Here is a 27,892-nt window from a genome sequence, read left to right as displayed (position 1 = left end):
AGCAGCACCAATAGTATATCTGTGTCTCTTTCTTCTTCTCCAATTCATTCATCCCCGCCCTCAACACTATAAATACCATAAACCCCTTACTGCACCTTCTTTTACTCAATTCCACTTCCTACCCAACACACTCACTCTTGCTACAAACCTCTTTCTCTCTTGATTCGTTCCGTAATGGCCGATGGCCTCACCGTCCTCGCTGACGCTCTTTCCCCGTCCTCCTCCGGCGAGTTTATCCAGAAGCTCCGCACCGATGACGCCGTTCGGTTAGGTCTGAACACCTTCTGCTCGGTCCTCCGCAGCGGTGTCCAATCTTCTGATGACGGAACCTCACGCTTCCTTTCCTGGACCGACGCACAGATTCACGGGATTTCTTCATTCGTCTACGCAATCGCGTCCGCTTCTCGATCTTTGTCAGGTATTATTTTCTGTGCAATATCACATGAACTTGATTTTCTTTCGTGCTTTGCTGTTTTACGATTTGACTTGTGTGATCGTTGTTGTTGCTGTGCGAGTGTTTTTCTGTTTTTAGACAAAACTTAGACAGACTGTTGAATATGTAGTTTTGGCGTTGTTCTCCAATCAGATTGAGTTTCGACACAGTAATCTCTGTTGTTTGTGTTGAACTTTAATAGAAACATTTATTATGTTAGTTATTGAGACGAGACTATTACAATTCAGATTGAACAAAGCATCAAAATACTGCATCCAAGTTTTATCTTTTGTTTTCCTTTCTGTTTTTGTATTTTTTTGTAAATGATTTTTGTTTGGTTGTGATTTGGTTTGCATGAACAGTGGAGCAATCCGAGGGCGTGCTTGTTGCAATTGTGCAGCAGTCGATAGAGTTTGCTTTGTGCTATTTGGAGAATTCCGGATTTGATAGTGATGATCTAGGAATTCAGGTATGTTTATGAATTTTGTGTTTTGCAAGTGCCGAAGGTCTATAGGTGAAAATTTAATGGAGCTAGGGTGCAGACTGTATTGAATTTTCGGCAATACCTGTATAGAGAGGTCTATTTTTTTTTTCTGTTCCCAAATGAGTGATATGATACAACCAGATAAGAGAGAATGATTTGAATGAAATTTAAATTATACTTCATAGGGCGCATCAATGACACGAATCTATTAAGTAAACAGTCACATAAGAATTTTTATAAGCTTATTATATAATCAATATGACACAATACATTTTTTGAATATATATATAAAAATACAATAAAGAAGATTGGAAGCCATACGATAGTGGAAACCTATTCCCCATTGCAATTAATGGGATTTGAGCGTTGCACCTCTAGGATGGAGTACCCGCTTTCCAATGTTTGATTGTTAAAGAAAATAAAAAAATAAAGATGTTGCGTTAAAGATGATGAAAACCTCTAAAGAACAGAAAATTGAATGTTTAAAAATAAAAAAGAGATGTTTTCCACGTAATAATACTGAAATTGCACCGTTGCCTAATCTCACTGGATGTTTGCCAAAGAACTGTCTCAAGAATAAGTTAGAAGCACAAACACATATGCAATAATAGATCTGGCAACAAATTCTAAATTATATTCCCAAGTTGCCTTAAGCCTTCATGAGATGTTTATGACGTTTACAAAATTGTATATTGGGCCCATTTCGTTGGTACCTTCTTTATCTATCCATCACGTATTGTATGGTAATAGGCCTTTCTGATTTCTATCCCTGAGGAAGCAAAAAGGTTATTTTGCTAATATATATTTAGAATAAAGTACATTCTGGTGGGGGCAGGATAAACTCTTCTTTATCAATTGTTCTGACCTGTATTCTTTTTTGTTAAAACTAGTGGGTATTATTTTTTTTGGTATTACTCATTGTTGGTGCATCTTACAGAACAACATGATACACCTTTTAGAGATGGCTTTGGTTGATGGAATAAATGTAGTTGCAGACGTGTTTCAACCGACAACTGCAAGTGCCTTGGTAGATATTTTGCCAGTTGATGATTGTTGTAGTGATTTTGTGGACGACTACAAAAAATGCCACCTAGAAGGTATAATGTTACTACCCAAAATCAGTCAATTGCTGTCTTGTAATGGTTTTTCTACTAATCTAACAACTGCTCCTATTTTTTTTATTAATCTTTGAAAGGCTTCAGATGCTCAAAGGAAGAAAAATCAATGGATTGGCTTCTAAAAACTTTGGCCTCTGAGTGCTTGCCTCATGATAGGCAAGAATCTGGATTCATTGAACAAACTTGTGATCAATATTTCAATAATTTTCTCTTTCTGTCTCAGCACTGGGCAGTTGTCCATGGAAAATACACTCCTCGCTTGATCTTGCTGTGCAATAAGCTAGCTAAAGTAAAAGATGTATTGGATGAGAGGGCTGTGGGTCAAAATTTTCGAAGGAGACTGTCCTTCATTTTGAGGATTTTAAAGATACTTGGAAGTCTTTTAAAGGATGTTCCATATGTTGAATACGATGCCACATTGATGAAGGCAGTTGCCACATTTTGTGATGCTCTATGTAGTTTGTTTAGAATTAAATTGGAGTTTGTGAATACCTATGCTACCACTGAAGGAAGTTTTGATAGCATTGTTTTAATGGTTATTGAAGAATTTATTCACAGTATTCAGGTTATATTTGGCAATAGCAATGTTGCCCAGAATATTCAAACATGTATCATAGCAGCTATATTGGAGAGTTTGGATTCTTCTGTTTGGACATATGACAAATCTTCTCCCAATTTGAAGCCCCCCCTTGCTTATTTCCCTCGATTTGTTGTTTATATGCTGAAGCTCATTAATGATCTGAAAAGACAAACACATCAAATTCCTTTTGAATGGAAAAACATTGAGGAGGAACAAGTCGGCAGTTCTATTGACTCACAGTTCAGTTCTCCTTCATGTCTTCATCATGACTCTGTTCCTTTGCTGAAGGGATTTACTTTTGAAGAGATTCTAAAATTGATATTTCCTGTGTCAAGTCAATGGATTACCAATTTGATGCAACTTGCTTTGTTCCTTCATTCGGAAGGACTGAAGTTAAGGCCAAAATTGGAAAGGTCTCATTCTAGTTTGGCAAAAGTTGTTGGAACATCTGAAGTTGAAAATGCAGTATGCCATGAGGATGAGGCTCTTTTTGGAGATCTTTTTTCTGAAACTGGGCGATCTGTTGGGTCTACTGATGGATGTGAACAACCACCTGTTAATGCGTTAGTTTCTAGTTCCAGCTACCAAAATATGCCAATGCAAGCTGCTGTAGAACTTTTGAGCTTTCTAAAAACATGTATCTTCTCTGCTGAATGGCATCCCTCTCTCTATGCTGATGCCTGCAACAAACTTGGAAGTAGAGACATTGATATTTTGCTTTCCCTACTCAATTGTCAGGGCTGTTGTTGTGAAGATAATATGTCTGATAGTTGCACTCCTTTGCATGATGATGGAAAGATTGGACATGTCCATGATCTTTGTTTTGATCTTTTACGCAACCTTCTCACTAATCATGCTTTGAATGATTCTCTTGAAGATTACCTTGTGGATAAAATCCTGACTGTTGAGAATGGTTCCTTCTGCTACAATGATAGAACCCTGACCCTGCTTGCCCACACATTGTTTTCTAGGGTTGGTTCTTCTGGTAGTCAGTTGAGAACAAAGATTTGCAGGGTATATGTTGGCTTTGTTGTTGAGAAGGCAAAAACAGTCTGCATTAAATGCTCAAGTATCAATGACCTTGCTGGTACTCTTCCCTTGCTGTTTCATATTGAGGTAGTTCTTATGGCATTCCACTTGTCTTCTGAGGGAGAAAAGGCAGTGATGGCAAAATTAATATTTTCATCCCTCAAAGAAGTTGCTAATTCAACATTAGATTTGAACAGCACACTATTAACATGTTGGGCTTTAGTAGTTTCAAGGTTGATCTTAATTCTCCGTCATATGATATTTCACCAACATACTTGTCCAACATCATTGCTCTTAGATGTGCGATCTAAGTTGAGAGAAGCACCACTTTCTGGCTCATCCATCCAAAACAAAGTTAATGATCATATGTCATCTTGGTCTTCAACTGCGTTTAGAAACATTGGAGGTGGATTAATTGGAGAGGAAACTTGTGTGAGTAGCTTGATTGGACACCTAATTGATATTTCTGGGTCATCTTCTCTTGTTAGGGAAGGTTTGGCAATTGACAGCTTAGCTTTGAACTGGGAAGAGATATATTTTACTTTTTCGCTGATTCTCGGATTTTGGAAGGGTAAAAGAGCTGCTGCAGTTGAAGATCTAATTGTTGAAAGATATGTTTTCTCTCTTTGTTGGGATATTCCTTACGTAGGCTTTGATGCAGTCCATTCAATTATAGCTTGGGATCAAGACCATCCTGTGGATCTGTCTAATATGTTACATTTTTTCCACTTCAGCCATTTACTCCTTGGCCATCCAGAGGGCATTGGGAACTTAACTATTTCTCCACATGTTATATTGAGCCTGCTTCAGCATTTAAACACTTTCTCCATACCAGAATGCATTGAGCAATTAGATTGGTATTTCCTCAGAAGTGGAATGTGGCTTTCTCTGGTGCTCTCGTTCACCAATGTTGGCATATGGAAATATGTCTCGGACAATGCTATTTCTGGGCATGGTCTATCCTGGACTGAGAATGGTTTGGGGGATGATAAATATGTTAAATGTGCTGGAAACATGATTTCCTCCATGATTGAGTCTGGCCAATTTGCATTGCTAGTAAAGCTGTTCTCATCATTGCTGAACAAGTATTTACAAGTTTGTCAAACCGCTTTCCTTGATATCCTTAGTAACAAGCAAAAGCTGGTTCCTGGGTTTTCACCTTTGCTGCTTCTGAAACATACTGAAATGGACCAAAGCCTGCAGGATGAGCTCTTGCAGAGGAGTGGTTCCAATGCAGGCGAGTTGCAGTCTATTCTTAGCATCATATCAAGGTTGGATACTATTGTTGATAAAAAAGCCTCTGGTATTCTTTCTAAAGCTTCTTGGGAGTGCCTATTGCATGGTTTTCCTTTTAATCTTTCTACTGCCAGTGCTACAATGTTTTCTTGTGTTCTTAGTGTAAGAGGTATTATCTTTGCCTTAAATGGTTTACTTAGAATAAGAGAAGCAGGAAGTATTATTAACATGGAGACTGAAGTTCTTGAACAAGTTCTTGATGCAGTAACAATCATCAAGTATGATCGGATCTTTGAAAGTGTCCATGGGCAATGCGACACTATTTATCACAGCTTGAGTGCAGAACTGGAATTGTCATGTTATGAAAATTTAGTTCTAATGAAACAAATGGAAGGGTTTCTGAAGGATGTCAATGCTGGAGGAGCATGTGATTGCAGTCTTCGTGAATGGATAGTCTGTAAAATTATTGAGATGTTAAACAGCCTAAGAAAAGACCCTTCAAAGTCTGTTATATTTCATTTCTATCTCGGTGTTGAAAATTTGCCTGAAAAGGTGAATAGGGTTTTGCAGTTGCATCTTGGTGACTGCTTGGTTCTAATAGATTCTTTAGATTCCCGCTTCTCTGAATCAGTGAATGTGAAGGTTCTTGGTTTTTTTGTGGATCTTTTGTCTGGTGAGCAATTTCCTGACCTTAGAATGAAGATACAAAGGAGATTTCTAGACAGAGATGTAAACTGTGTATCTCAGTGGTTGGAGAGGAGGCTTTTAGGAAGCATAGTGAAATCAGATTGTGGGGTGAACTGTGCAAATGGGAGCTCCATTTCTCTTAGGGAGTCAACAATGAATTTTATTCTGTGTCTTGTATCACCACCTTCTGAACAACAATCAAAAGAACTGCAACAGCATATTTTTAATTCTGCATTGGGGTCACTTGATTCTGCCTTTTTGTTGTTTGATATACATGTAGCAAAGTCTTTTTTCAATTTCATTGTTCAAATTTCTAGAGGAGACTTCTTGATGAAACAGCTTCTGATGAGGACTATAATGTTGATGGAGAAACTGGTGACCAATGAAAATCTGCTTCCCGGACTGAAGTTTCTATTTGGCTTTATTGAAACTGTATTGAGTGATTGTGGATCTGGTAAAATTTCCTTGCAAAAGGCAACTAAGAAGTGTTCTTCTGGCAATAGTCTTGGGGTAGGACATGCTTCTGCTCGGCTAGTTGGATCTAGAAAAAATTCTGAGACATATATTCTTTCTGCCAATCAAGAAGGGGGATCAGCCTCCCTTGAATGTGATGCAACTTCTGTAGATGAGGATGAGGATGATGCAACTTCTGATGGAGAGGTTCTTAGCATAGATAAGGATGATGAAGAGGATGCTAACAGTGAAAGAGCCCTTGCCTCTAAAGTTTGCACATTTACTTCCAGTGGCAGCAATTTCATGGAGCAACATTGGTATTTCTGCTATACTTGTGACTTGACTGTATCCAAAGGCTGCTGCTCTGTCTGTGCCAAGGTTTGTCATCGGGGTCATCGTGTTGTCTACTCACGATCAAGCCGGTTCTTTTGTGACTGTGGAGCTGGGGGTGTGAGGGGTAGCAATTGCCAATGCCTGAAACCTCGAAAGTTTACTGGAGATAGCAGCGCACCTGTTCGTGGCTCAAATACTTTTCAGTCATTTTTACCCTTCCCTGAGGATGGGGATCAGCTGCCAGACAGTGATTCAGATTTTGAAGAAGAAATCAGTTCAGATGCAGATAACTCTCTCAGGTTATCTATTCCTAAAGAGCTTCAAGAAGGGATTCCAATGTTATTGGAAGAACTTGATATTGAGAGTCGGGTGCTGAATCTTTGCTCTTCTTTGTTACCATTTATACGAAGCAGACGAGATTCTCACCATTCCAAAGATAACAAGATCAGTACGGGTGAAGATAAGGTGATTTCTCATGGCATTGATCTCTTGCAATTAAAGAAAGCATATAAAAGTGGATCATTTGATCTCAAGATAAAGGTTGATTATTCAAATGCCAAAGAGCTTAAATCACATTTAGCAAGTGGCTCTCTTGTGAAGTCCTTACTTAGTGTGAGTGTACGTGGTCGACTTGCCATTGGTGAAGGTGATAAAGTTGCTATATATGATGTTGGACAGTTGATTGGTCAAGCTACCATTGCACCTGTGACAGCTGACAAGACCAATGTTAAACCTCTTTCTAAAAATATTGTCCGCTTTGAAATTGTACAACTTGCATTCAATCCTGTGGTTGAGAACTATCTTCTTGTAGCAGGTTACGAGGATTGCCAGGTCCTGACATTGAATCCTCGTGGTGAAGTGATTGACCGCCTTGCCATTGAACTAGCTTTGCAAGGTGCATATATTAGACGGGTGGATTGGGTGCCAGGCTCTCAAGTTCAATTAATGGTTGTGACTAACAGATTTGTTAAGATATATGACCTTTCTTTGGACAACATCAGTCCAATGCACTACTTCACTTTGCAAGATGACATGATTGTGGATGCAGTTCTTTGTCCAGCTTCCCAAGGTAGAATGTTTCTCCTTGTTCTTTCAGAAAATGGAAACTTATTCAGTTTGGAGTTGTCCGTCAAAGGTAATGTTGGGGCTGTCCCATTGAAAGAACTTGTACAACTTCAGGGGAAAGAAATTCATGCAAAGGGATCGTCATTATATTTCTCTTCAACATATAAGCTACTATTTGTATCTTTTCAAGATGGCACCTCATTGGTTGGTCGCCCAAGCCCTGATGCAGCTTCTCTAGTTGAGGTGTCTTCTGTATACGAGGAACAAGAAAGTAATCTCCGGCCTGGAGGAGTACATCATTGGAAAGAATTGCTTTCTGGCAGTGGATTATTTGTTTGCTTATCAACAATGAAATCAAATTCTGCACTTACTGTGTCAATGGGGGAACATGAGATAATCGCTCAGTGTATGCGACATTCAGTTGGTTCCACCTCACCTATAGTTGGTATGACTGCATACAAACCACTATCAAAGGATAAAATCCACTGTTTTGTTTTACATGATGATGGTAGCCTTCAAATATATTCTCATACCCCTGCTGGTGTGGATGCAAGTGCGATTGTAGCATCTGAAAAAGTTAAGAAATTGGGTTCGGGAATTCTCAATAAAGCCTATGCTGGTACAAATCCTGAATTTCCTCTGGATTTCTTTGAGAAGACTGTGTGCATTACACCGGATGTGAAACTAGGTGGTGATGCCATTAGAAATGGAGATTCTGAAGGAGCTAAACAGAGTTTTCTAAATGAGGATGGCTTTCTAGAAAGCCCAAGTCCTGCTGGTTTTAAGGTATCTTATTTGTTTTAGTTACTTTGATTTCAAAGTGAATGTTTATAGTTGTTTTACCTTGTGACGTACTCTGTTTTGTGACTTGGGGGATCAGCAACTTCCTAAAATCTTGTATATAGGTACAGTGGGGCTTGTTTTCAGGTGTAGGTTGTTTGGTTATCACCTAATTTTATAAAAACAGTTCTCATTTGAACCGAATTTCAAATAAAATTCTGCATAGGAAGTTGTTAATTCTACCATTTCAAGTTAAGATAATCTGGATTGGTGAGCACTCTTATGGTTAATTAACATGTTCATTGGAATAAATTCAATAAAGCATTTTGAACCCAATTTCCACCTGGTTTGTTTTTATCTAGTTCCAACATCTACCATACGACTCATACTAGTTTAAAAATTCAACAAACACCCCCTAGATGATATAGTAATGGTCCTTTTTCAAAAATAAAGCCCTAAATGAACATTTTTTAATTATCTGGTTCTGACCTTATAATTGATACTCCAATCTAGAATTCCTATTCCTTGCTGTCCTTTTCATGTTCTAAATTTTATCAAATACGGGGAAGTGTATGGATACTTATTTAGTTGAGTAAGTAGTGTCTGATGCATGTTATTATAATTTAGAAAGTTGGACTCAGACACCATCATTGGGCGGCCAGGTTTTCTTATTAGTTGTAATCAATAAAACCTTTCATTGTTCTTGTTAGAATTATTACCTATACCTATTGTATCATTAACCCTATGTGTAGGGTGTTGAGTGTGGGAAACTACCTACTGCCATATCTACTGTTGCATGTAATCATGCCTAGTATCTTAGAGTAGTCTTTTCATATCTTTTCATATGTACGTGCTTGCTTCACTATAAATAGAAGAGGAAGAGAGTGGTACTGTTGTCCACTACTCATATTTTAAAGTCTCAGTCTCAAGTTGGTATCAGAGCGGGTCGATCCCGCTCTGGTTTCTGTCTCAGCTGGTCCGTCACCGCTGTCCGCGGTTGATCGCCGTTAGTCACCGCCGCTGTCCGCGGCTGTCTAAGTTCGGTTAACCTCGTTTCTGAACTACCCAACACTGTCAAACAACTTCTCAACACTGTCCGCCACTGTCTGCGTCCTCCGCCGCTGTCCGCCACCGTCCGCCGCCGTCCGTCGCCGTCCGCCGCCGTCCACCGACGCAGTTCCGTCCGGAAACCACCGGATCTGAACCGCCTCTCCGCGCGACAGCCAACCCCGCCGGTGTCGCAGGTAGCGCCGTCGCCACGCGCCTCCACGCGCGTCTTCTCTGTTCGCTGCAGTCAGGCGCGTGCCGCTCACGCGCCGCCTTCCCGTCGCCAGTTCGTCGTCGCGCCACCTCCGTCGCCGTCGTCGGAGCCTCCTCTACCCGTTTTGACCATCAAATCTCTGTTCCGGTGAAGTTCAGTAGCACCTCTTGTGGAAATCGTCCCTTTCGAAGTCGAAAATCGTCACTGTTTCACTGTTTTCGTCACTGTTTTACTGTTTTCCGAGATCCTCTCTTTATCATGGCCACTGGAGGAACTGGGAGTGCTATTTCATTCTCTGGAAGCCCCTGCATTACGTCCGAGAAACTAAATGGCCAAAATTACTTATCTTGGTCCGCTGCCGTCGAGATGTGGTTTCTCGGTCAAGGACACCACGAACACCTTGAGAAAGATGGCAGCCACGTACCTTCTGAAAAAGCTGAACAGTGGAAACAAGCGGATTTCCAACTATGTGCTCTATTGTGGCAATCGGTGGAACCACGACTTTTGATGTCCCTACGGGCCTTCAAAACTTGCCACTCGTTTTGGAAGCGAACTCAGAATATCTATGCAAATGATATTCAACGCCTCTATGATTCGGCGAACAAGTTGGCATCTATGAAAATGACTAACCATGATATGATGTCATTCATGAATGACGCTCAAGCTGCTGTGGAAGAACTCCGAATGTTCTTGGAAGTCGACTCTCTAGATGAAATGAAGAAAAAGCTTGACAAGTACTATATGGTAATGATCCTCCGCGCTATACACCCAGACTTTAATCATATCCGAGATCAGCTTTTGACCTCTCATGAGGTTCCTTCCATGGAAACTTTGATCTCCCGCATGATACGTGTTCCAACTCTTCAAACTCCCGAAACTCTTGCTGTAGTGGAACCATCTGTCATGGTTGCCACCCGAGGAAGAGGAGGTCGTGGAACTAGAGGAGGTGGACGTGGAGGTCGTGGGCGTCCTCAGTGTACGTATTGTAAAAGGATGGGTCATACCCAAGAAAACTGCTACACTTTACATGGATTTCCTGCCAAAACAGCCAATGTCTCCCAGGCAGAGACTACTGACTCCAAGTTCACTGAGGACGAGTATCAAGAGTACCTACGCCTCAAATCCAACAGCTTGGCACAGTCATCCCAAGCTCCAAGTACATCAACTGTTTGCATCTCTCAATCCATGGAAGGTCACAATTCATGGGTAATTGACTCTGGTGCTTCTGATCACATTTCTGGTAATACCTCCTTGTTCTCAACCATCTCATTCCAAGAAAAATCTCATTTTATAACCCTCGCAAATGGTTCTAAAACATCCTCAAAGGGAGTCGGTCAAGCCATCTTATCTCCGTCCTTAAATCTAAAATCTGTCCTTTTTGTCCCTAATTGTCCTTTCAATTTAATTTCCTTAAGTCAGTTAACCAAAACATTGAATTGCTCTGTAACCTTCGATGACAAATCTTTTGTTATACAGGAGCGTGGCTCGGGGAGACGGATTGGAGAAGGATATGAAGCGGGCGGATTATACCATTTTGGATCTCGTCCACGTGTGTCATGTGTTGCAGCCCCCAATCCTAAAATGTTACATGATCGGCTTGGTCACCCTCACTTGTCCAAGTTAAAGAAAATGTTTCCTGAACTTAGTCGTCTCCAGACTTTAGAATGTGAGTCATGTCAACTAGGAAAACATGTTAGATCTACCTTTCCTAAAAGATCTCAATCAAAGTGTACTTCTAGTTTTTCTGTCATCCATTCCGATATCTGGGGACCTAGTCGTGTCTCATCTTTTGGCTTTAGGTATTTTGTTACTTTCATTGATGAATATTCGAGATGTACTTGGGTTTATCTTATGAAAGATCGTTCTGAATTATTATCCCTCTTCACATCCTTTTTGAATGAAATCAAGAATCAATTTGGTCAAGTAATTAAAATCTTAAGAAGTGACAATGCCAAAGAGTATTTTTCGTCTGCTCTTTCTAATGTTTTGAGTTCCCATGGTATCCTGCACCAGTCTACTTGTCCTCATACGCCACAACAAAATGGTATAGCAGAAAGGAAAAATCGACACTTAGTTGAAACTGCTCGTACCCTTTTGCTTAGTGCCAACGTTCCTGTCCATCACTGGGGAGATGCCATCTTAACTGCAGGTTTTCTTATTAATCGGATGCCATCTTCCTCTCTCAATCATAAGGTCCCTTTCTCCATTCTGTTTCCAGACAATCCTCTCTTTAACACTCCCCCTAGAGTTTTTGGTTGTGTATGTTTTGTTCATGACATGTCTCCCGGGTTAGACAAGCTTTCTGCTCGCTCTCTCAAATGTGTTTTCTTGGGCTATTCACGACTTCAAAAAGGGTATCGATGTTACTCTCCTGAAACCAAGAAATATTACATGTCTGCCAATGTTACATTTTTTGAACAGACCCCTTACTTCTCTCCATCTGTTCAAGATGTCCATGTCATCCAGCAGGTCCTTCCTATTCCCGTGGTTGAATACAATATTTCCAATGTCCCTGTCCCTCCAAGTCTCGACCAAAGTCCTCCTGAGCCATCATCTCCACCTATTGACTCTCTCCAACACAGGACGCCGACGAATAGTCCAGTTGTTCAAGAACATGGTGAATCCCCTACTTCAGATTCTTCTCCCTCGTCTCTTGATCCCATGACTCCTGATGAAGGTGATTCAGGTTGGCCCATTGCTCTCAGAAAAGGTACTCGTTCCTCTCGAAATCCACATCCCATTTATAATTTTCTTAGCTATCACCGATTATCGCCTTCCTATTGTTCACTTTTATCCTCAGTGTCTTCTGTTGTTATTCCCAAAAATGTGAATGAAGCACTTGATCATCCTGGATGGCGACAAGCCATGATTGCAGAGATGCAGGCTCTTGAAAGCAATCATACTTGGGAGCTCGTGCCCCTCCCTTTGGGTAAGAAGGCTGTTGGTTGTCGATGGGTGTATGCAATTAAAGTTGGCCCTGATGGTCAGGTTGATCGACTCAAAGCCCGATTGGTTGCAAAAGGGTACACTCAGGTTTATGGCCTTGACTATTGTGACACCTTCTCTCCCGTGGCCAAGATGACTACTATTCGCCTCTTCTTTGCAATGGCAGCAATTCGTCACTGGCCTCTTCATCAATTGGATATCAAAAATGCCTTCCTTCATGGTGATCTTGAGGAGGAAGTTTACATGGAGCAACCTCCTGGGTTTGTTGCTCAGGGGGAGTCTGGTATGGTATGCAAATTGCATCGATCTTTATATGGCCTCAAACAATCACCACGAGCTTGGTTTGGAAAATTCAGCTCCATTGTTCAGAAATTTGGGTTAAGGCGCAGTGAGGCAGATCACTCAGTCTTTTACAAACATACCTCTCCTGGGAAATGTGTCTACCTAATAGTATATGTTGATGATATTGTTATTACAGGAAATGATACTACTGGAATATCTCAACTGAAGGAGCACTTGTGTAAACATTTTCAAACCAAGGATCTCGGAAGCCTCAAATACTTCTTGGGCATTGAAGTAGCTCAGTCAAAAGATGGAGTTGTAATCTCTCAAAGGAAATATGCTCTTGATATATTACAAGAAACAGGTATGATTGACTGCAGACCAGTAGAGAGTCCTATGGACCCGAATCAGAAGTTAACAACAGTAGAAGGCGAATTATTCTCCGATCCAGAGAGATATAGGAGGCTCGTTGGAAAGTTAATTTATCTCACTATTACGAGGCCTGATCTATCTTTCGCAGTTGGAATTGTTAGCCAGTTTATGCAGACTCCATGTCTTGGACATTGGAATGCCATCATCCGTATTTTAAGGTACCTCAAGAAGGCTCCAGGGCAAGGTTTGCTATATGAAGATAAAGGAAATGTTCAAATCTCTGGGTACTGTGATGCTGATTGGGCAGGCTCTCCTATTGACAGACGCTCTACTACGGGATATTGTGTCCTCCTCGGAGGAAATGTTATCTCTTGGAAAAGTAAGAAGCAAAATGTAGTGGCTCGATCCACCGCTGAAGCTGAATATCGGGCAATGGCGTCTCTCACGTGTGAACTCATATGGGTAAAGCAATTTCTTCGAGAGCTTAACTTCTGTGAAATTCAGACCATGAAGATGTATTGTGACAACCAGGCTGCTCTCCACATTGCATCAAATCCAGTGTTTCATGAGAGAACTAAACACATAGAAATTGACTGCCACTTTGTTCGAGAAAAATTGATGACCAAGGAAATTTGTACTGAGTTCGTTGGGTCAAATGACCAACTTGCAGATGTGTTGACCAAGTCATTAAGGGGACCTCGGATTGAGTTCATTTGTTCCAAGCTTGGTTCATACGATTTGTATGCTCCAGCTTGAGGGGGAGTGTTAGAATTATTACCTATACCTATTGTATCATTAACCCTATGTGTAGGGTGTTGAGTGTGGGAAACTACCTACTGCCATATCTACTGTTGCATGTAATCATGCCTAGTATCTTAGAGTAGTCTTTTCATATCTTTTCATATGTACGTGCTTGCTTCACTATAAATAGAAGAGGAAGAGAGTGGTACTGTTGTCCACTACTCATATTTTAAAGTCTCAGTCTCAAGTGTTCTCTTGGTAGTGATTTTGTTTTATGATGTGAATAGAAGGGGGAGGTGGTTTCACTTTGTGTAGTTACTTTTTTGGCTGTGTCTTCTGAACATATAGCCTTTTATCTTCCTAATTTCTTCCTTGATGTATCTTTACAGATATCCATCTTCAATTCAAATCCTGATATAGTCATGGTCGGTTTCCGAGTTCATGTGGGAAATACATCAGCAAGTCACATACCATCTAGCATTTCTATTTTCCAAAGAGTTGTTAAATTAGATGAGGGAATGAGGTCCTGGTATGATATTCCATTCACTGTTGCAGAGTCGCTTCTTGCAGATGAAGAATTTACAATATCAGTTGGGCCAACCTTTAATGGCTCAACACTTCCTAGAATTGACTCGCTTGAAGTTTATGGCCGAGCTAAAGATGAATTTGGTTGGAAAGAGAAAATGGATGCTGTTTTAGATATGGAAGCAAGAGCACTTGGTTCGAATTCATCACTTAGTGGATCTGGAAAGAAGCGCCGGTCAATGCAGTCTGCTCCTATTCAGGAGCAAGTAATAGCAGATGGGCTCAAGCTAATTACTAAGTTCTATTCATCGTGTAGGCAACAGGATTGCTCAAGGCTTGAGGAAGCAAGAACTGAACTTGAAAAACTGAAGTGCAAGCCTTTACTAGAAACAATATTTGAGTGTGATAGAGAACCAATTCTGCAGGCTTCTGCTAGTCGTGTCTTGCAAGCAATTTTTCCAAAGAAAGAGATATACCATCAAGTAATCTATAGTGTCATTTGTTTCTTCTATACCTAGTCTGTTTTGTCATTATTCCTGCTTATAGTGCCATGCTAATTATTACTATCTGTAATTCTTACATTAGGTTAAGGATACCATGCGGCTTCTTGGAGTGGTAAAATCCTCATCAATACTATCCTCAAGGCTAGGGATAGGTGGTGCTTCTGGAAGTTGGATCATTGAAGAGTTCACCACCCAGATGCGTGCAGTTTGTAAGATTGCATTGCAACGCCGTTCAAATTTAGCAGCATTTCTGGAGACAAATGGTATTGCTGTCTTTGCTTATAGAATCTTAAAATGCATTGAAAATAGCTTTCTCTTGTATATTTTTAAACACAGTGGCGACACGATTAAGAACAGGCATTGATCAATTCGAAACATCCATGTTTACTGCAGGCTAAGGATCCTTATTTTAATATTGTGCTTTCTGAATGATATTTCTTCTAAAGTTAATCTATTTCCTCCCACAAAATATCTACTTTGTTTTTTCTAAGTTCTCAATTACCCATTATTTGTAATGATATTTGACATTGTGACTCTGGTTTTAATATGGTATGAAATATACTGAATGTTAAAATGAACTATTATATCATTCCTTTAATAAGAATGAACTTATTATGGTTCATGATTCATGAAGAAACCAGATTGTTCTGGTTCAAATTGATTCGATGCGTCATGACTTGGTTAGCATTGAAGTACTTCTCAAGGATCTTTAGTTGTATATGAGAAAGCTATGAGCTAGTAGGATCATATTTTGTAATTAGGGTTGAGAGCAATCTAGGAACCATAGTAATGCTGGTGTAGTTTGTCTGTTTGCCCCATCTCAGGTTTTTGAGTCAGCATTTTTAAGGGAAAAATATTGCTTCTAAAGAAAATGCCATGTAATTTTAATTTATGCATGAGTTTTGATGTTAAAAAATTAAATATTTGTCATATTAATTTTCATGTTTTTATTAATTTTGGGCTATTCAGAATAAGTAAGATAATCATGCATTTTTCACTGTATGTTAATCATACAATTCAACTAATGGAGGTGCTAATGTTATGAATCAAAAGACTTAAGTCATTCTGTCCTGTGTGGACGTGTTTGTTCTATATCTGTCATTCTATTGATATAACAAGTTTTCTTTTCTGGTGTAGGCTCAGAAGTGGTGGATGTACTCATGCAAGTTTTATGGGGAATTTTGGATTTCGAGCAGCCTGACACACAAACCATGAACAACATTGTTATGTCTGCAGTTGAACTCATTTATTGCTATGCTGAATGCTTGGCCCTACATGGAAAAGATGCAGGAGTGCATTCCGTGGCACCTTCTGTTGTGTTACTGAAGAAGCTTCTCTTTTCATCTAATGAAGCTGTTCAAACAGCTAGCAGGTATTTTAGCTCACTTCTTTCTTGTTTTTCTTAATCTGAATTTGATATTAACATATTACACATCTCCTTTTCCCCAGTTTGGCCATATCTTCAAGATTGCTTCAGGTCCCTTTCCCAAAACAGACCATGTTGGCTACTGATGATGCTGTTGAAAGTGTAGTGTCAGTTCCTGGCGCAGCTGACTCAAGTACTGGAAACAACCAAATCATGATTGAGGATGACACTATTACTTCATCAGTCCAATATTGTTGTGATGGTTGCTCAACAGTACCTATACTAAGGCGAAGATGGCATTGTACTGTTTGTCCTGATTTTGACTTGTGTGAGGCTTGCTATGAACTGGATGCAGATCGACTTCCTCCACCACATTCTAGAGATCATCCTATGACAGCAATTCCAATTGAAGTGGATTCAGTGGGAGATGGCAGTGAATTTCACTTCACAGCTGATGATGTTAGTGACCAGAACTTAATGCCTGTTCCTGCTGATAGCCAGATACAGAATTCTTCTCCATCAATTCATGTCTTGGAACTAAATGATTCTGGGGATTTTGCTGCTTCATTAACTGATCCTGTCTCAATTTCTGCTTCTAAACGTGCCATAAATTCCTTACTTCTTTCTGAGCTTCTTGAACAATTGAAAGGATGGATGGATTCAACCTCAGGAGTTCAAGCAATCCCTGTTATGCAGCTTTTCTACAGGTTGTCATCTGCTGTAGGTGGACCTTTTATAGACAGCTCTAAGCCGGATAGCTTAGATCTGGAGAAGGTAATCAAGTGGTTTTTGGATGAGATTAATCTCAATAGACCATTTGTAGCCAGATACCGTTCATCATTCGGTGAAGTTGCTATCCTGGTCTTCATGTTTTTCACATTGATGCTTAGAAACTGGCATCAGCCTGGTAGTGATGGCTCAATGCCAAGACAGAGTGGAACTACTGACATGCAAGATAAAAATGTGGTCCATTTTCCACCATCAACCTCAGCCAGTGTTAAGACTTCATTAGGTGACCAAGAGAAGATTGACTTTGCATCACAACTGCTTCGAGCTTGTGATTCTCTTAGGCAGCAATCTTTTGTAAATTATTTAATGGATATATTGCAGCAGCTAGTGCATGTTTTCAAATCTCCTGTTAACAATGAAGGTGTGCATAGTAATACTGGGCCTGGATGTGGGGCTCTACTAACAGTCCGTAGAGATTTACCAGCTGGTAATTTTTCACCTTTCTTTTCTGATTCGTATGTCAAAGTGCATCGAACAGACATCTTCATGGACTACCACAGGCTTTTATTAGAGAATGCTTTCCGACTGGTGTACACCCTTGTTCGGCCAGAAAAGCATGACAAAACTGGGGAAAAGGAAAAGGTCTACAAGTTATCATACGGTAAGGATTTGAAGCTTGATGGTTATCAAGATGTTCTCTGCAGTTACATTAACAATCCTCACACCAATTTCGTAAGAAGATATGCGAGGAGGCTTTTTCTACATCTCTGTGGGAGCAAGTCTCATTATTACAGTGTTCGAGACTCTTGGCAGTTCTCTAGTGAAGCCAAGAGACTTTATAAACACATAAACAAATCTGGTGGTTTTCAAAATAATCCCATCCCATATGAAAGAAGTGTAAAGATTGTGAAATGCCTTTCCACTATGGCAGAAGTTGCTGCTGCACGTCCTCGTAACTGGCAGAAGTACTGTTTAAGGCATGGAGATATTTTGTCTTTCCTGATAAATGGTATATTTTATTTTGGTGAAGAGTCTGTTATTCAGACTCTTAAGCTTCTCAATTTTGCCTTCTATACAGGAAAAGATGTTGGTCACACTCCTCAAAAAATGGAGTCAGGAGACCTAAGTTCAAATAAATCAGGTACCGCTCAAGAATCAAAGAAGAAAAAGAAAGGTGAAGATGGAGCTGAATCTGGTTCGGAGAAGTCTTATTTAGATATGGAAGCTGCAGTAGATGTCTTCACTGACAAGAGTAGCAATATTTTGAAACAGTTCATAGATTGTTTCCTTTTGGAGTGGAATTCAATTACTGTGCGTGCGGAAGCCAAATTAGTTTTATATGGTGTATGGCATCATGCTAAACCAGTATTTAAGGAAACCATTCTATCTGCGCTGTTGCAGAAAGTTAAGTTCCTTCCCATGTATGGACAGAATATAGTTGAGTATACAGAACTTGTTACTTGGTTGCTTGGAAGATCCCCTGATTCTAGTTCAAAACACAGGATTTCTGACCTTGTGGACCGATGCTTGACACCTGATGTGATTAGATGCATCTTTGAGACTCTCCATTCACAGAACGAGCTGTTAGCCAACCATCCAAATTCTCGCATATATAACACTTTGAGTGGTTTAGTGGAATTTGATGGTTATTATCTGGAGAGTGAACCTTGTGTTGCCTGCAGCACTCCTGAAGTACCATACAGCAAGATGAAGCTAGAATCGCTGAAATCTGAAACAAAATTCACTGACAACCGGATCATAGTTAAATGCACTGGGAGTTACACAATCCAGACCGTGACAATGAATGTTCACGATGCCAGAAAGTCAAAATCAGTGAAGGTTTTGAACCTGTATTACAATAACAGGCCAGTCACTGACTTGTCAGAGTTGAAAAATAACTGGTCTTTATGGAAGCGTGCAAAAAGTTGTCATCTTGCATTCAATCAGACAGAGCTTAAAGTTGAATTTCCCATTCCAATTACAGCTTGTAACTTCATGATTGAACTAGATTCATTCTATGAAAATCTTCAGGCATTATCTCTTGAACCATTGCAATGTCCACGTTGTAGTCGTCCAGTCACAGATAAACATGGAATATGTAGCAATTGTCATGAAAATGCTTATCAGTGTAGGCAATGTCGCAACATTAATTATGAGAATTTAGATTCTTTTCTATGCAATGAGTGTGGATACAGTAAATATGGGCGGTTTGAGTTTAATTTCATGGCAAAGCCAAGTTTTACATTTGATAATATGGAGAATGACGAGGACATGAAAAAGGGATTGGCAGCCATAGAATCTGAATCAGAGAATGCTCATAGGAGATACCAGCAACTTTTGGGTTTCAAAAAGCCCTTGCTGAAAATTGTATCAAGCATTGGTGATAGTGAAATAGACTCGCAACAGAAGGACTCCGTACAGCAAATGATGGTTTCTTTACCTGGTCCCTCATGTAAAATCAACAGGAAGATCGCTCTTCTTGGAGTTCTGTATGGTGAGAAATGCAAAGCAGCTTTTGATTCTGTCAGCAAAAGTGTCCAGACTCTGCAAGGACTACGCAAGGTGTTGATGAATTATCTGCACCAGAAGCATTCTGATGCTAGCGTGGCCTCAAGATTTGTTGTTTCTAGATCACCAAATAATTGCTACGGCTGTGCAACTACATTTGTAACACAATGTCTGGAACTATTACAGGTGCTAGCAAGGCATCCAAATTCTAAGAAACAACTTGTTTCATCTGGGATTTTATCTGAGTTATTTGAGAATAACATTCATCAAGGGGCTAAAGCTGCACGTGTGCAAGCAAGGATCGTGCTTTGTTCTTTATCTGAAGGTGATGTAAATGCAGTTACTGAGTTGAACAGTCTGATACAAAAGAAAGTTTTATACTGCCTTGAGCATCATCGCTCCATGGACATTGCTGTGACTACGCGTGAGGAACTGTTATTACTTTCTGAGGTGTGTTCTTTGGCTGACGAATTCTGGGAGTCTAGATTACGTGTTGTGTTTCAATTATTGTTTTCTTCCATCAAGTTAGGTGCTAAGCATCCAGCCATATCTGAGCATGTCATTCTTCCTTGTCTGAGAATTATATCTCAGGCCTGCACACCTCCAAAACCTGAGACACCAGACAAAGAGCAAGTTGGGAAATCTCCTGCAAATTCAAAGGATGAGACTATTCAAAGTGTATCCATGACTGGTGCTGTCACTGTCAGTGGAACAAAAGCCTTTCCTGATTCACAAGAAAGAAATTGGGATGCCACACCCAAGACTAGAGATATTCAATTATTGAGCTATTCAGAATGGGAGAAGGGAGCTTCCTATCTTGATTTTGTTAGAAGGCAATATAAAGTGTCTCAGGCTGTCAAAGGTACAGGCCAAAGGTCACGACCACAAAGGCATGATTACCTGGCCCTTAAATATGCTTTGAGGTGGAAGCGTCGTGCTGGTAAAGCAGCTAAAAGTGACTTGTCGGTATTTGAGTTGGGATCATGGGTTAAAGAACTTGTTTTGAGTGCTTGTTCTCAATCTATTAGATCAGAGATGTGCACACTCATAAGCATGCTTTGTGCTCAAAGTTCATCCAGACGCTTCCGATTGCTGAACCTAGTGGTTTCTTTGTTACCTGCAACACTTTCTGCTGGTGAAAGTGCTGCAGAGTATTTTGAGCTGCTATTCAAGATGGTAGATTCAGAGGAGTCTCTTCTATTTTTGACTGTTCGGGGGTGTCTACGTACAATATGTACTCTAATTACCCAAGAAGTGAATAATGTTGAGTCTCTGGAGAGGAGTCTGCACATAGATATAACCCAGGGGTTTATCCTTCACAAGCTCATAGAGCTTCTTGGTAAATTTTTGGAGGTTCCAAATATTAGATCAAGGTACAATTTCTGATTGAATAATTTTCCTTTTGATCATACAACTTCGGTTTATATCTCACTAAAAAAATCTATTGTTTCCAGATTCATGCGAGATGACTTGCTTTCTGAAATTCTTGAGGCCCTTATTGTAATTCGTGGCTTGATAGTTCAGAAGACAAAGTTGATAAGTGATTGCAATCGTCTACTTAAAGATCTTTTAGATAGTCTGCTGCTGGAAAGCAGTGAAAACAAGCGACAATTCATTAGGGCTTGTGTCAATGGCCTGGAAATACACAGGGAGGAGAGGAAGGGGCGGGCTTGTTTGGTATGGATGAATTATACTTTTTATTCTCCTAACTAACTTATTTATCCCTTGAACCAGTTGTAGTAATTTTCTATCCAACAAAGTATCAATTTGGTTACATGGGAATTCTTTTTCTTACTGAATGTTAAATTATAATAAACCTTTTCATTCTCTTTGAGAACTTGATGTGATTTACACCTTTTGCAGTTTATCTTAGAGCAACTATGCAATGTGATCTGCCCCTCAAAACCGGAGCCTGTATATTTGTTGGTCCTGAACAAAGCACATACACAGGAAGAGTTTATCAGGGGATCAATGACTAAGAATCCATATTCGAGTGTTGAAATTGGCCCATTAATGCGTGATGTTAAGAACAAGATCTGCCATCAGTTGGAATTGTTAGGTCTTCTCGAGGATGACTATGGAATGGAATTATTAGTTGCTGGAAATATTATCTCTCTTGATTTGAGCATTGCACAAGTGTACGAGCAAGTCTGGAAGAAATCAAATCAATCATCAAACCTGACTAATTCCAACTTATTGTCTCCAAATGCTGTCAACTCATCCAGAGATTGTCCTCCAATGACAGTAACTTATCGGCTTCAGGTTTGTTTCCATCACTGAGCATGTGATTTGGTTTATTTGATGAACATTTCCTTTTGAACTTAGTATATTTTATCAAATATGATTTCCAGGGTTTGGATGGTGAGGCAACTGAGCCTATGATTAAAGAGTTGGAGGAAGATAGAGAGGAATCTCAGGATCCAGAGGTTGAGTTTGCCATAGCAGGTGCTGTTCGTGAGTGTGGTGGACTGGAGATACTACTGTCCATGATTCAGGTTTGCACTTTTTTCATTGATATCCGTAGACTTAAACATTGTTGTATTTTTTGAAATTTCAACTTTAGTGGTTGCAGCGGTAGGAATTGAGGAACACTCCTTTTTCATTAAAAATTGATGTATGGGAAATACATCAACTGTGAATAAATATTTGTTTGACAACTGCTTGGAAATGTGTCATCTGTATATGAATTGTGACGTTTATGGATGCTTCTTCAGTTCATTTTCTATCTGCTGCCAAGTCTTCCTATGTTGGACCACTGTATATTCTCTGTTTTTTAGTATGCATATAACTACACTACTGGACATGATTCAGGTTTCCAATTTTTTTCCTTCACATCTGTAAACTTGAACATTGTTGTATTTGGAAATTTCAAGTACTTTAGTGATTGCAGTGATAGGAATTGGTGAAAACTCCTTTTAAGTAAAAATTGATGTATGGAAATACATCACCCGTGAATTAATATCTGTTTGAAAACTGCTTGGAAATGTGTCACCTGTGTGTGAATGGTGACGTTTATGAGTGTTTATTAAGTTCATTTGCTATCTGCTGGCAAGTCTTTCTAACGTCCGACCCCTGTCTATTCACTGTTTTTTTATCTGCCTCTTATTTTAAATACACTAGCCTGCAACATTGTAGCATCTTCAAAAGTTGAAGTATTAATTACAAGAAAAATAATATTAACATGTGATATGATTACATTGATTTCTTAGAGGAATTGATGTGATACATATTGCATTATTTCTATCATGTATGAAGCTGAATACAAAGGGAGATTTATAGAAGCTACCCTTGAAAGCAAGAAGACTAAAACACCCAAAACAGATACAACAAAGGGGCCAGCTGGAAATAACAAACCAGAGAGAGAAACAATGTAACAGAAAGATACAGAGATAGAAAAGAGAATCTCTTACTTTATTTATTTTGTCCAAAACGAGCAACATTTCTTCAGTTATATGCTGCAAAACAAACTGGGTATATACGATCCATTTATGATATAGTTTATTGTTGGTTTGGTGGGGTTTAGAAGGGGAGGTGGGAGAGGTTTTGGGTTCAACTTCCCCTTAACAAACACTCACAACTACCAATTGCCGATAAAAAAAACGATATAGTTTATTGTATCTTATTTTGATTTAGTTTTACAATTTAAATTTAATTGTTTTAAAGAATACTAATAAATCTCTAATACAAAGCGATTTATTTTAGGTTAGGAGAAATCCTATCTCATTATTACTTATTAGAGTAAGACTACTCTAATACTACACATCATGGTTCTTTTCAATGAGAATGGTATTGTTGCTTTGTTATAATTTTTCACCGGGAATGGTTCTTTGATATTATTTTTTCTTCATTCACATTGACCAAACCATGCCATTGTACTTGGCAGTCACATTTAGTAGTTGCTTTGATGGTTATGTGATGTTTTGCTGGTCAAGGCAATTATATCAAATGAAACTACTGCAGTTTGTGTAGAATGCTCATTTTAATTTTCCAGATTTATTCATGCATGGTTTCTGATGTTTTGGTAAAATGTCTAATCCCGCAGTTTGCAACCTTAACATTGATAATATGATTTTCTCACATTTTCCTGATCTACAGCGCCTGCGAGATGATTTCAAGTCCAATCAGGAGCAACTGGTTGCAGTTCTTAATCTTCTTATGTACTGTTGCAAAATCAGAGAAAACAGACGAGCCTTGTTGAAGCTAGGAGCTTTAGGTTTGCTTCTTGAGACTGCAAGGCGAGCTTTCTCAGTTGATGCCATGGAGCCAGCTGAAGGCATACTTTTGATTGTTGAAAGTCTGACCTTAGAAGCGAATGAAAGTGACAATATAAGCATCACACAAAGTGCCCTTACTGTCACTAGTGAAGAAGCTGGGACAGGTGAACAAGCCAAGAAGATAGTTCTAATGTTCTTGGAGAGATTATCTCATCCACTGGGGCTTAAGAAATCAAACAAACAACAAAGGAACACAGAGATGGTTGCTCGAATATTGCCTTACTTAACCTATGGTGAACCTGCAGCTATGGAAGCTCTTATCGAGCATTTTAGTCCTTACTTGCAAGATTGGGGAGCATTTGACCATTTGCAGAAACAACACCTGAATAATCCAAAGGATGATAATATTGCTCAGCAAGTTGCAAAGCAGAGATTCACACTGGAAAATTTTGTTAGAGTTTCAGAGTCCCTCAAGACAAGTTCTTGTGGAGAGAGATTAAAGGACATTATCCTAGAGAAAGGTATAACTAAAACTGCAATAACATATTTGAAAGATAATTTTGCCAATACAGGGCAGGCTGGCTTTAAGAACAGTGCTGAATGGGCACAGGGTTTAACACTGCCATCTGTCCCCCTTATATTGTCTTTGCTGAGGGGTTTATCAATGGGACATATGCTCACTCAGAAGTGTATTGATGAAGAAGGTATCTTACCCTTGTTGCATGCCTTGGAAGGAGTTACAGTAGTAAATGAAATTGGGGTAAGGGCCGAAAATTTGTTGGACACACTATCTAACAAGGAGGGGAAAGGAGATGGATTCTTAGAGGAGAAGGTGTGTAAGCTGCGGCATGCAACTAGGGATGAAATGAGGCGCCGGGCTTTACGGAAGAGAGAGGAATTGCTTCAGGTAATTTATATAAAACCTTTATTTACTCGCTTGAGTATAAAGACAATAGTGTTTGAAATGGTAAAACTAAGTTATCCGTTGGGTTGTTTTCTTGGTTAAGCATGTTCTTTGTTTGGAAAAAGTGCATTGGGGATTGTCTAAGTGCTTACTGTGCCAGATCGCATGTTTCTCTATTTTTAATCCAACTTCCAAACATAATGTTTTGATGTGAAATAGCGATTATTCTCCTGTTGTCTGTCAATGGAAAATGCTGATTTTAGTTTAGTGGAACTTTTCTGTTGTTTTCATATATTTTATTGTTCATTGCTTTCCTTCACCAGATTGAATTTTCATTGAGATTTGGTAATTCATATGGCATTATATATATATATATATATATATATATATATATATATATATATATATTCTACTTTAAACTCTATCGGAATCTGATTTCTTGTTTCCTTTTGAATTATCCTTTATACCTGATACAGGGGCTAGGAATGCGTCAAGAACCTTCTTCAGATGGAGGTGAACGTATTGTTGTTTCCCTGCCAGTCCTTGAAGGTTTAGAAGATGTCCAGGAGGAGGAGGATGGGCTGGCATGCATGGTATGCCGGGAAGGATACAGTTTAAGACCTGCTGATTTATTGGGTGCTTACTCTTATAGTAAGCGAGTGAATCTAGGTGTTGGTTCTTCAGGAAGTGCTCGTGGAGGAGAGTGTGTTTACACTACTGTAAGTTACTTCAATATTATTCATTTCCAGTGCCATCAAGAGGCCAAGAGAGCTGATGCTGCTTTGAGGAATCCAAAGAAAGAGTGGGATGGGGCAACACTTAGAAACAACGAGTCTCTCTGTAATTCGTTATTCCCAGTCAGAGGTCCATCTGTTCCTCTGGCACAGTATCTTCGCCATGTTGACCAGTATTGGGACAACCTGAATGCACTTGGACGTGCTGATGGAAATAGGCTCCGCCTGCTGACTTATGACATTGTTCTGGTATGTTACTCAACTGCAATATGTTTGTTCTATTCCTGTTTCTGAGTGGGGGAGTTTGAGTTTGACTGTTAAGATTGTGATGATAAAAATAATAATAATAAAAGGTTAAAAGCTTAAAATAGATCAAGGATTCTTGTTTGTGCCATTGAACAGCATATGCAAGTGTTTCATTTGATAACTCAAGTTCTTGGTTCCAAGTAAGGTGTAATTACATTTATCTTTGCACTTGCTTGAATCAAAGGATTATTGTCTGGCTGGTATTCATGCAATTTTTTCCCCATCTTTGTAGATGTTAGCTCGGTTTGCAACAGGAGCATCCTTCAGTGCAGATAGCCGAGGGGGTGGACGGGAAAGTAATTCCCGGTTCCTCCCATTTATGATTCAAATGGCACGCCATCTACTTGATCAAGGAAGCCCCTCCCAGCGTCGCAACATGGCCAGGGCAGTATCAGCATACATATCCTCTTCCTCGTCAGATGTGAGACCCTCTTCTCCATCTGGCACCCAACCTACATTGGGCACCGAAGAGACTGTCCAATTTATGATGGTAAACTCGTTTCTCTCAGAGTCTTATGAGTCCTGGCTGCAGCATCGCCGTGCTTTTCTGCAGCGTGGAATTTACCACGCATACATGCAGCACACACATTCTCGTGCACCATCTGTTACAGCTCCTCCACAAGGTGTAGAATCTGGAAGCATGGGCCAAAGTGCTACAGCAGAAGCAGGGAAGAATGATGATCTTCTGTCTATTATTCGTCCAATGCTTGTCTATACAGGCTTAATTGAGCAGTTACAACATTTCTTCAAGGTCAAGAAATCAGCAAGTGCAACACCTGCAAGGACTGAAGGGGCTTCATCTACAACAGAAGGGGAAGATGAAAGTGGAAACCTGGAACCCTGGGAAGTAGTTATGACAGAGCGACTCTTGAATATAAAGGAGCTGCTCGGATTCCCCAACGAGATGCTGTCATGGCTTGATGACATTAATTCTGCCACGGACTTGCAGGAAGCCTTTGACATAGTTGGTGTTCTTGCTGAGGTGTTGTCTGGTGGGTTCACCCGGTGTGAAGATTTCGTGCAGGCTGCAATTAATGCGGGGAAAAGCTGAAGATTTTGTGTTTCTCATTTGTATTACTGAAATATTAAACAGCTCAACTACTCTGAGGAAATGTAAAACGCTTGGCTACTATGTTCTTTTGAGCGTACGAAGCCAATGAAAATGCAAGGGGCGTGGAAAAGAAAAAACATTCTTCTTTAATGCTTCATTCGGTTAATCCCCGATCAGATGAAACTTGCCTATGCGACTACGTAGCATAGAGGACAAAGAACTCCCACGAACAGTTGATTTATGGCAACATAACCCACATGGATATGACACATCGTAGTTCTAAGGATATGACACCCAAAGGCAAGAAACAAATCGTTTATTATGATTTCTAAATATTAGAGACATTTGTTAACCTCCACGGTATTCTGTAGGAAGCATCTACCTCTCACCCTGCAAGGATTACAATGCACTTGGGTAGGAAGTAATATGAAATACACGGTGTATCACCATCAGTTTTTTGAAAGAAAAAAATATGAACTTCTAATAAATTTTTAAACAATTATTATTCAATTTCATGAATCTTAAAGTTGTTCCAAATACCGGTAAAAATGCACATGGAGTTTGGTTGACTACCACTTATTCTTTCATTAATTATTAATCGGAAGCAGGAGAGTATTGCAAACAAATAACACTAGTTTTGAAATTAATAAGATTTAACAAAATACAATTTGATTTACGCAGATGTTTTTTCTATTTTCACTTAACACTAGTTTTGAAATTAATAAGATTTAACAAAATACAATTTGATTTACGCAGATGTTTTTTCTATTTTCACTTACTCGCTTATAGTTTCACATTTTTAAAGAAATTATTTAAATGAAATTAAGAATATATTAAAATGGGTCAATGACTTTTTTTTTAAAATATTAACAAAGTTGGTAGTCGTTGTTTGCGGCAGCGTGTTCCTTCACCTTTATAAATTTTCTTTGGCAGCTTGTTCTTTCTCCTTTATAAATTTTCTTTTGCACCCATATAAAAAAATCATTTTTATTACTGGATTACAAAATTTAGGAAATCATTTTTACTTTCAAATCATGCAATTTAAATTTTTCATTAAGAAAAAAAAGTAACTTTTGAATTGTACAATTCAAAAATTATTTTTATTTTTAAAATTAATCTTCGTATTGATAAAAACAAAATGAACAGAATCTTTTATGGAATGCCAGGGACAAATTATTTATACAGGCGTAGGAAGAAACTGCCATGTTTTGTGCCTACAGCGTAAAAGTTTACTCCAAGCCTAATAACAAGA

General features: G+C 39.3%; 1 protein-coding gene across 1 annotated transcript; it reads left to right on the top strand.

Moving 5' to 3' along the window:
- BIG (auxin transport protein (BIG)) lies at positions 1-26,797 on the top strand. Its single transcript, XM_028074256.2, has 14 exons — positions 1-418; positions 796-902; positions 1,855-2,014; positions 2,113-8,204; positions 14,190-14,807; positions 14,911-15,091; positions 15,966-16,200; positions 16,278-20,804; positions 20,886-21,108; positions 21,295-21,693; positions 21,783-21,926; positions 23,527-24,552; positions 25,026-25,532; positions 25,822-26,797. Exons 1-14 carry the CDS (start codon positions 175-177, stop codon positions 26,638-26,640), a joined length of 15,282 nt encoding a protein of 5,093 aa, XP_027930057.2. The 5' UTR covers positions 1-174; the 3' UTR covers positions 26,641-26,797.
- The last annotated feature ends 1,095 nt before the right edge of the window (positions 26,798-27,892 follow it).

Source organism: Vigna unguiculata, chromosome 5 (genome assembly GCF_037176805.1).
Source record: "Vigna unguiculata cultivar grain cowpea cultivar isolate G323 ecotype 2 chromosome 5, ASM3717680v1, whole genome shotgun sequence".
In the NCBI taxonomy this organism is placed as follows: domain Eukaryota; kingdom Viridiplantae; phylum Streptophyta; class Magnoliopsida; order Fabales; family Fabaceae; genus Vigna; species Vigna unguiculata.
This window is presented reverse-complemented; position numbering and strand designations above follow the sequence as displayed.